At 36.0% G+C, this 11351-nt stretch overlaps 1 protein-coding gene across 1 annotated transcript; it reads right to left on the bottom strand.

Moving 5' to 3' along the window:
* Positions 1–7170: 7170 nt before the first annotated feature.
* LOC114358356 (uncharacterized) lies at positions 7171–9533 on the bottom strand. Its single transcript, XM_028312301.1, has 2 exons — positions 8186–9533; positions 7171–8083 (listed from the first exon to the last, which is right to left on the bottom strand). The coding sequence occupies exons 1-2, from the start codon at positions 9308–9310 to the stop codon at positions 7988–7990; spliced, it is 1221 nt and encodes a 406-aa protein (XP_028168102.1). The 5' UTR covers positions 9311–9533; the 3' UTR covers positions 7171–7987.
* Positions 9534–11351: the final 1818 nt, after the last annotated feature.

The raw sequence follows: 11351 nt of genomic DNA, 5'->3' as shown, positions 1-11351 counted from the left end.
AAATCTCCAAAAAACAAAAATACTCCGTATGTAAAATAAATAAACGGCTGGAATACGAATCGTGTCGTATTTCCAACGTTTTCGATGTGACACAACTAAGTTTAAAACAGCAAGCACAAAATAAAGGAAAAACATGTTACATACATAAAAAAGCTAACAGATTGGATGGTTTTATGTGGCCTCCTCCGATAGAATTTCACAATATTTGCCTATTAAATTCAAATTCAAATTCTTTATTGCTATCTATCTATCCTATTATTCCGAATAATGCGAAAGTAACTCGTGTCTGTCTGTCACGATTTCACGCCTAAACAACCGAAGCGATTTTAATGTTTGGCATAGGGATAGTTTTTATCCCGTTTTTTGAAACAGGGACTCGCGCGATAAGGTTTTTCTGTAACAGACAAAATTCCACGTGGGCGAAGCCGCGGGCGGAAAGCTAGTTAGGTATATACCTACCTAATGCGTTTTCACCTCCAAAATCTCGAAAAAATTACACTTTAGGATAACATACCATCCCTAAACAACTTTCATCTTTCGTTTCCGCGCAGTTGAAGAAAAATTTGAATGGCGTGAAAAAAATGAAACGTGGATATACCACAAAGGTTGCTTCCTCCTTTTATCCTTTATCATGAATGTGACATTGGCTAGCTAGGGACGTGCAGGGCCGTATTTAACCTACTAGGGGCCTGGGCACTTAAAAGGATCAAGGATCAATCTGGAAAAAGGTCGTATGTGCGGACGGGGGGCCCCCTTGATCGCGGAGCCCTGGGCACGTGCCCAAAGTGCCCAGTGGGAAAGAGGGGCCTGACGTGAGCTGTCTGATCTTTCTCTACTGCGCCCCAGCACATTCGAGCCAACCAGAGCAGCAGTTTGTCCACCATTCAGAACGAAATCAACGGAATTTGTCAAAGAAACTACAACACTTTGATATTGGAACGTTAAGTTGTTTTGGTATCGGAATAACTTGCCTTTGGTGCATTTGTCGATGTTCCCTCGACTTCGGACTTCTCGCTTTACCAATAAATACTTATTCATTTATACAGGGTGTAATCAAAGAACTTGGTAATCAAATGCTGTATGTACCAAAAACTTTTATGCGGTCTGACACATAGGTACTCTTGAATAAGATCATACAGATAAGATTGTACCTACATTTTAGCTCCAAATAACACCTATTACTACGATTACATTAGATGCCACAGTGTTAAGCTTGATGTGCCTTCGTCTGTGCTATTAACTAGGTACCCAAGGACTCTACATTTTCGGGATCGCTTCAATACGTTATGTAATTATGCTTAGGTACATACAAAGCCGTAGATGTACATAAAGGAATTTCTTGCATCGTGTTCTTTTTAGACAACATTCCTACAGGCTCTCAGCTTTGACTCATCAGACTTAAACCATAGGCATATACTTAGTTAGTTTCGTCTCTTACCAAACTTAATGAGTCCATCGAAAGCACGGTGTAACGTGTGCTAATTTCCACATCGTATTTCGAATCTACGTAACTAAACAATTTCTAAATTATGAGAATACATTACTTACGCGAACAAAGGACCCGACTCGACGGTAACTACTAAACGTATGAAGCTATTAATTCATTCTAATTCAATTCCACGAGCTCTGCCCCATTCCTTCTTCCCTTGTATTAAGGCATACATTCGCGAAGCAAGCCTAAAGATCAGGCCCTTTGTCTACAATTATAGAACAATGTGTCGTCATTGAACTCGGAAATTCTCATTAACGTGTCATTAAGTATAATAGTTGGGGCGAAAATAAATGTAAAGTACATTTTAAAGGACTATAATGGGGAATTCCTCGCCCTGTTGTCTACTGCATTAATTAAAAAAGTATGTAACTTGAATTGCTTTTTTATTGCTGATAGGGACTGGGGCACACTGGTTTTGCCAGTGTCAATCAGTGTTATGTTTTTTATGTGAATGCCGAGTGAATATAAATAATTTGCACAATGAACACAAGTTTTAAATAAGTAACTATTGCTTTTTCATGGATTTTGTGACCATACGTTTCTTTTTTTAATGCGGGACAAGGCAGCAGGTATTTATATTAAAGTAATGAGTAAGTAAAGCCTACTATTAAGATTTTAAGAGACCATCTTAACTACTTAGATAGGTAGGTAGGACTTACTTTTACTTAAACATAATAACGCCAGACTAGTTTTATTTATTGAACACGTGTAGGTTCCTCCTCCTACTTACTTTCCTCCACAGAATCGTTAAAAACCTAATACTTACCTAAAGCCCGTATTCAGAAACGATGCTTGCTTAAATGAAGCAGCAAATCAAACGCACAGCGTTGAAGAGCTTTGTGATTGGTTCGTGTATCACCCTGTGCGTCCACGCGCACTGTGAGTACCTCATCGTAATGTTTGTGAATACGGGCGTAGTATCTTAGGTTTATAAAACGTTTGTCAGAAGTTATATACCGGAAACTCAGTAATTAAGAGTACAGTAAATCCCGATATACCTACCTACCTAATTAAACCCATTGTCTAGGTTTCAATTTATTCGCCTGTTCGAGCTAACTAAAACGACGTTGCTAGGCAACCATTAGTTAGGACGAGCTTTTGAAAGCTTGTTGCAGATTTTGGAAGCATGAGCTATTTTAACGAAACATTTTACGCTGGGTATTAATAGATTTTGCCAGCTTTATAACAGCTACCTTGTTTGTTTAAACTTTATGTAGGTAGGTATGTCTAAGCCTAGGCGCAGACCACCGACTTTTAGTTGTTCGATAGTTGGGCCCGATTCATTTTAAGGTCTATTCCACTTTGATCACCAGTCTATTCCACTTTGATCACCTGGCTTTGACCACCCAGGTGATCAAAGTGGACTTCCAGCGACAATTTAGTGTCCTTTGATCACCCACGGATACGATGCCCTGGGTGATCAAAGTGGACTCCAGTTAAATTATTATTTTAGTGTCCTTTGATCACATATAAATAAATTATACCTCTGAATAGTCACAAACATGTCCAATTTGTTTATTGCGTTTTTTAGAAAATATTAAAAATGTTATAAAACAAAATATTTTATGTAAGTACAACACTTGGACATGTGACTATTCAGAGGAGGTGTGATTTGTATGTAGGTAATCAAATGACACTAAATTGTCGCTGGAAGTGGACTTTGATCACCTGGGTCATCAAAGCCAGGTGATCAAAGTGGAATGGACCGATTTTAATTGTATGAAGAATCGGCCGATCCCAAATCGGTGTAGTAAGTATGCGCACTTACATACTTGTCCATACTAAGTATTAACAGCCCGACCCAACTATCGGCCAACTAAAAGTCGGTGGTCTGCACCTAGGCTAAAGGAAGTTCACAATCGCAATTCGAATAGGTAATTTAATATTGAAATTAATGTTTGTAAATTGGGCAGGCATTTATAAATTGATGACCTCATAGAGGTAGAAAGGCGCTGGATGGCCTCTGCCAAATAAATGGAAATCATTGGTGGAGGTGGTGGCCGACTATGGCCGATATGATGATGATGATGATGAATTTGGGCAGATAATCTTCTAACGCACTTGCGTTAGTTAGAGGATGCTTGAGCCTAAGTATTACTGCTATTACCACAGAATAAGTAGGTATAATATACTAATAGCAGCGTTATTTTCTAGATTAGTTCGTCTTTACCAAATTCTTTCAAAATCAAAATTCTTCAGAGCTGATTACGTCTTCCATTTGCGCAAGTTCCAAACGGACTTTTATTTTGTTTTGAGCCACTACGCATTTATAATACACATTAAGTAGTAGGTACCTATAATCCATTACTTACGCAAGTATGTAGATGTAGCAGCATCCACAGAGAGGAAGGAATAGTGTCATTTTTCACCAAAGATTGATGATCCCCGTGACACAGGCAGGGGGAAGTGTTCGATTATACAGCCTACGCGTTACTCGAGTTCGAACGACGGAATCGGTAGGTGACACCTTGCCAATAAATTCCTTATTCCAGGCACTTCGATTGTTTTGGCAATAACAGAATTGGTTTTCAATTAAGTTTTTTTGTTCGTTTCAGCCAAATGACGACCATAGCTGGACTAACGACAAAGGCTTCCCCCAAAAGATTTCTATAACGACCGTCCTGCGCTGCCCGCATCCAGGTTCTTCCAGCGACCTTCACCAGATCGTCAGTCCACCTAGTGTGGGGCCTGCCCACGATGTTTCGGCCTGTAGTCGCCACTCGAGAACTTTTCTGCCCCAACGGCCATCAGCTCTACGAGTTTTGGGCCCCGCCCTATGAGGCTTTTTTGTAAAGAATATTAATTAAGCACTTGGTTAAGTTATACCACCACAATATTTGGACGGGTATTATGGTTATTATGAAAACATTGATTTGAAATTAACCAAAAGTATCAAGATACTTCTGCTCTGACACTTAGAAAATCTATATCTATAAACGTGAAATTCAAAATTCAAATTCAAAATAATTCAAACGTTTTTTAATGTTCTTATAAGACACATTTACAGGGCTTGGGAGTCTCCTTTTAAGTTTAGAAAACCTGTATTAGGAGACGAAAGGTCACTGACTGGACTGACTCATCACGAAATATCAGAAACTACAAGTGCTAGGAGGTTCAATTTTTGCATGGGGGCTCTTTTTAGAACGTAGGTGCTCACTGGGATGGGATTTTGCAAAATTCAACCCCAGGGGGTAAAACGAGATCCAAATAAAATATGCTTGACTTTTATTTCTTTTATAATATTACCAACAATAACAGATCACACAAAACGAAATTCTATTATACACATAACAAGCTTTCAATAACACAATAAATAATTCATAGGAAACAAATAACATTTCTGTACAGAATTCAATTTCACATTTTGCAAACCTAGTAACCATTGCCATCACAAATCTTTTACGATATTTCACTGTTTACTAATTGGATTAGTAGCAGGATTAGACTTGATATAAATCCACTTTTAAATAGAGATATGTAATTTAATATGTCTAGTCAAATCTTATCGATCATTTTAGACGACGGGTCCCTACGTATTTTTGAATACTGCTGTTTTTTTACCACTGCCTCATAGAGGTTCGTAAGCTTATGGACTTGATGTAGTCGCGGAATGACTATTTAGAAAAACATTTTCACTGCCTCATACGTTCGAATGCTTGTGACTTAGATTTACATATTTGTTTTAATGGGTACATAAAAAAATATTCAATATTTCATACATGGAGGGAGAGACGAGAATTGAAATGTACTGTACAAAAAATATTAAATGTTAAAATTTTTTTTTTTTCAAATTCAATTCCAATTTTTTTTGCATACTAATGTGCTAACGAACGCTCATTCAGAACAGAACAGACACAGCGTTCGTCGCAAGCGCAACAGCGGTATTTGAAATTACGTAAGGACCCATCCAATCGAGTACACCACTTTACCAGTCCTACTCTAAGTATACCATCTAGATCCGAGTCCAGCCTCTTAGTACATTCTAGTCCATAATATTCTAGCCTATTTTCTGCTCTTATCATGTAATCTTTGAAACATCCCAACATAATTCTTAAAAACAAAAATAAATACCNGCTTGTTATTGAATACAAAAATAGGTATGTCCCTAATATAAATTGAAACTAATGTTAATAATTTAAATTTTACAAAATAAGGTCGGCAGCTTTGTCTATTGTCAATTCGGGCTAGAATTCTAACACATTTTTTTTGTAACATAAATATATCGTTTGCATTTACACTGTTACCCCAGAGAATAACTCCATATTTTAGCCAAGAGTAGGCGTAGGCGTAATAATAAATAAATAAATAATAATAAATAAATAAATAAATATCCTTGGACATTTTACACTGCGCTTCTAGTCCCAAACTAAGCAAAGCTTGTACTATGGGTACTAGACAACGGATATAGGTAAACATACTTAAATACTTTTTTTTTTTTGTAAATACATACATATTATACATAGAAAACACCCAGTCCAATACAAACAAATATGTTCATGCACACAAATGTTTGTACTGTGCGGGAATCGAACCCGCTACCTCCGGAATAGTTGTCCGTTTCGAACCACTACACCAAACGGCCGACGAAGTTGAGAGCGCGGTTTTTAAGTTTGTACTTTGGTAGATTTTGTAAAGTGCATAGGTGAATTTTGAAAGTTTGGATTTTATATATTCTATGTGGGATTTCCAATTCAGATGCGTATCTACATTAAGTCCAAGCAATTTATATGATTCTACTGTTTCTATTTGGGTGTTTTTAAAGTGGATATTTGTATCTAGGTATGGGTGGTTTGTTGTATGATCGAAATTGTACAAGTTTTGATTTTCCTAAGTTAATTTCCAAATTATGATGTTCCAGCCAATTCGTGATATTTTGGAGTGTATTATGGATAAGAGTTTTTGGATCAGTGTCGCTGTCGCATTTGATTAGTATGGACTAACGTAACATAGCTGGACTAACGACAAAGGCTTCCCCCAAAAGATTTCTATAACGACCGTCCTGCGCTGCCCGCATCCAGGTTCTTCCAGCGACCTTCACCAGATTGTCAGTCCACCTAGTGGGGGGGGGCTGCCCACGCTACGTCTTTCGGCTTGTAGTCGCCACTCGAGAACTTTTCTGCCCCAACGGGCCATCAGCTCTACGAGTTTTGTGCCCCGCCCTATGAGACTTTTTTGTAAAGAATATTAATTAACCACTTGGTTAAGTTATACCACCACCATATTAGGAGGGTTATGGCTATTTTAAAAACATTAATTATAAATTAACCAAAAGTATCAAGATAGGTACTTCTGCTCTGACACCAATAAAATCTATATCTATGTATAAAAGTGAAAGGTCACTGACTGACTGACTCATCACGAAATATCAGAAACTAAAAGTGCTAGGAGTTTCAAATTTTGCATGGGGGCTTTTTTTAGAACGTAGGTGCTCACTAGGACGGGATATTGCAAAATTCAACCCCAGGGAGTAAAACGGGAACGGGAAGTCGCGGGCGGACGCTAATTATAAATAAAATATGCTTGACTTTTAATTATTCTATAATATTACCAACAATAACAGATCACACAAAACGAAATTCTATTAAACACTTTCTATTTAACAAGCTTTCAATAACACAATAAATAATGCATAGGAAATAAATAACATTTCTGTACAGAATTCAATTTTACATTTTGCAAACCTAGTATTACCGTTGCCATCACAATATTTCACTGTTTACTAATTTGATTAGTAGCAGGATTAGACTTGATATAATCCACTTTTGATAGAGATAATTTAATATGTCTAGTCAAATCTTATCGATCATTTTAGACGCGACGGATCCCCTACGTTATTTCGAATACCGCTGTTGCGATTTTTTTTCACTGCCTTAAAGGATAGGTACGAAAGCTTATGGACTCGAATGATGTAGTCACGAACGAACGAACGTTATTTCGGTGTATAAAAATTTTAAATGTAAAAACAATTAAGCAATTTATTCACAGCAGCATTCGTCGTAACAGCGGTATTCGAAATTACGTAGGGGACACACCAGTACACCACCTTACCAGTCCTACTCTATATATAATGTCCGTTTTGACCATCAATTCCTAATTTTTAGGTGACCCCTATGAAAACAAAATTCCTGTTGTGTTACCATAGGGATCACTTATAAAGTTATAAACTAGGGATTGACGGCGAAAATGGCCATAACTATGCCATTTAGACCTGAGTCCAGCCTCTTAGTACATTCAACTTCAAAAATCCTAGCCTCAAAAGTACTAGTATTTTCTGCTCTTATAATGTAATCTTTGAAACATACCAACATAATTCTTAAAAACAAAAATAAATACTACTATACACTATTTTTCATACTTTTCTGATTACATCATCACTTTCTTTGAAACTATGACTTGACTTGACTTATGGTCCTATGTCCCCTAGATGGGGCAGAGGGCGTCCACAACAGTCCTCCATCGCGTTCGGTCTTGAGCTGTGTTCTTTGAAACTATAATTTAGCTATAATTCAATGCTATTCTGTCTCTTAGTCTCAACAGCCTCTTGTACATATACTGCTTGTTAACGGGGAATGATTTCTTGAGCTCTTTTTCCTGAAAAATAAAATTTTCTATGTTAGTAAATATTTTTCAATCCTAAATTCATGTTAGATTATCAATAAAATCAATATTTACATGAAAACAATTCTTACTCACATGGGGAAAGAAATCAATCTCAATAAGAAATATTTCAAAAAACGTTGCCACTACTATCACCGGACCCGATTTTCTTTCGCAAACATCCAATTGTACAGCAAACTTGTCTCCTGGCAACGTAGCTATATCCTCAAATATAGGCTTTATAGCCCGTTTCTGACTGGCCAGTCGGTATAGTAGGATCTCCCCTTGTCGTGTCCCAATTAAAACAATATCAGCATAAAAGAACAACGCTGTTATAGGTGGAAAATCTAAATATAAATGCCGGTATTTGTCAGTTTCAATCTTGAACAAGTTTCTTGAGTAACAGACAAAGTTCTTGTCATTAATTGCGCGGATATATTTAATTTGTTTCGTCCATTCCGGGGGAACATTTATCGGTTTCACTTCAGTAGTTTTATTTTTATATACATTGACTATTTTGGCGCAATCTGTAAATATGTGAATGACATTGTTATCGTACTGTATATCTTTTATGTCATAGTCGCAATGAATTATTAGTTTTGATGATAAATTGTCTAAACTTAAGTCACACTTGTACACATTTCTGTTATTGAAAAAGTATACATTATTGCCAGCTAAAACAAAATTATCTGCTTCGAAGAATGCTTCAGACATGTTCGTGATGTTGTCAATTGTTTTTTGGATGTACATTCCGGACTTTAGAAGTATAACGGTGGCAAAGTCATTATTAGCAATTTTAACACAGTTTTTCTCCGGTACTGAAACTGGTATGTATTTCAGTGTGCTCATATCATACATTACCACCCCTCTGGTATCCCTCAAGGGTAAAATGTTATAGTTAACATCCAGAGCGTGGTTTTTGTCGTGTAATGTAAACTTGTAGAATTCTCTTACATTTCTCTCAAAAGACATAACTTTAGACCACATTTTGAGGTTCTTATAAATGTGGTACCAGTCACAGTCGCTTCCCGACTTCTGCTTTGCAATTTTAGACGAGAATTTGAACTCATTTTTGCAAATTTCGTGCCACAACCAATCTGTGCCATCAATACAATCTTTCCATTTTTTGCAAACACTTCTGCATTTTGCTAACGTGACACCGTCAATTAGTTTTAGTATATCTAAAAATGTTTCCACGGGCAAACTTTCTATGTCGGTCATCTTTCGATTTAATTTATTTTCTCACAATCGAAAATCAGGTACAAAAATTTCACTCACTTTCCTCTGAAGGGTGCACTTTGCAAATAAGCGATAATGTTTTCAGAAAGGGAGATGTTTTAGAATATTAAGTTTTCTTTTAGTAAATATTCAGCATTGTTTATTTTTAGCCAATTGATAACAAAAAACTGTAAAATTCTTCACATTTGTTTACAATTTTATCAACATCTGACATTCGACTCGTGATTTTGACATTTACTATTACTATGTTGGTAGTACGAAAGGTTGATGGGTTCAGAAATTACAGCACAGCTTATTATATTGCATTTTGATAAAAACATGTAACAAAATATCCTTTCTATCAGATCAATATTGAAGCTAATTTTGCAAATAAAATAGCCTGTTCGTCCGTTTAGAAGCGGTATTAAACAATCACCCTTTTTAAGACAAGTAAAATTACTGAACGTTGTGGTATCAATAATACCAATATACAGCAAATAATTTAATATGGCGCGAAAGTTTTAAAAGTTTTTTCTAGTCCGCGGTAGCCGTAGCCACGCGTAGCTCCAGGCGAATATAATTATTTGCCGAACGCAATCTTGTCAGCGTTTTTCCTGCGAGTTCGCTTATTGCAGGTGGATAGTAGATCGATGGATCGTCTAATTGGATCAATAATCTAATATTATAAAGCGGTAAAGTTTCGTGTGTTTGTATCATCGAGATCTACTGAACCGATTTTAAAAATTCTTTCACCAATGCTGAGTGTCATATTATATAAAAAAAAACCTAAAAATTCCACGCGGGCGAAGCCGCGGACGGAAAGCTAGTTGGTAGACATGTAAGTCTAATACCAGGGCTATATTTTACGAGAAACCAAGGAAATAAGGAACATTTTAATATTTCTTATCGATCTCATTTGTGAAATAAAACCAACGATAAATCCCAACAATTTAATAATTTATTTCACCATAATGACATAACAATTTGAGTATTAACTAATATTTTTCTATTAATTTTATTTATAGTCTTGCAATATACATAATTCTACGGTAGGTGTACCTATTACCATTTTATTGAGAATTTACAGTAATAGAACTGTTATTATTTTCCTAAATTAATTTTGAACTTTAAATCTTTACAAAAAGGTTCAAAATCAATTAAGAAAATTTTATATTTTTATTGGTCTACTAGTTTCTCCTTATTTATTACATTGTACATTAATAGGGTACACAACAGTACAATAAAATGTAATATATCTTGAGTTGAGATCGTCATTATTTCCTGAGGAATAAGAACGATTTTGAAGTATGTACTGTTTATATCATTAGCATAGTAATCGAGCACTTTAATGAATATTAGAATCTATTTATTATTAATTGAATTAACAATGATAATATTATTTAATGTAAAATGCAGAAACCACTAGTAGATATTGTAAAAAATTGTTAATCATTTGCGAAAAATCTAAAACCCATCTAAAACATACACATAATTATTAATTAATAAATTACAATGGACTGGCACAGGCATTGCTACATTAAGTACAAAAATGTATAAAAACAATGTCAATAAATTAACAAATTACAAAATTTTATTACGAAATGCACATAATAGGACTGGATGACACCATGAGAGTATTAATTTCAATAGTACAGAAAAATATTATTTCCGTGGGGGCTATCGTTTTTATACTAAACAGTTGGCACCACTGGCGATCGAAATGACCCAACTCTACAGTGGCGCCATCCTGGTGAGTACAAATACAATGTTTCTCCTACCACTTAAGCGCCACCAGTTGGCACCACTGTCTTCGCTAATAGTAAGTGATAAGGTCACTCTACAATGGCGCCAACTGGTGAAAGCTAAAACGATAGCCCTCATTCCGTCCGACCTGATTCCGTCAAAATATAGATCTAGAAAACACTAGAGAAATCGGATGACGGATGTCGGAGCTAGTGCATAAACAAACAAAAATAGTTCTACGACTATAGATCATTTCATCCACGAAGACGCGCCCCACCATTCTTCCGCTAATGTTTGAGTG

The sequence above is a fragment of the Ostrinia furnacalis genome, unplaced genomic scaffold (assembly GCF_004193835.3).
Source record: "Ostrinia furnacalis isolate ACB-3 unplaced genomic scaffold, ASM419383v2 OfSCF3884, whole genome shotgun sequence".
Lineage (NCBI taxonomy): Eukaryota > Metazoa > Arthropoda > Insecta > Lepidoptera > Crambidae > Ostrinia > Ostrinia furnacalis.
This window is presented reverse-complemented; position numbering and strand designations above follow the sequence as displayed.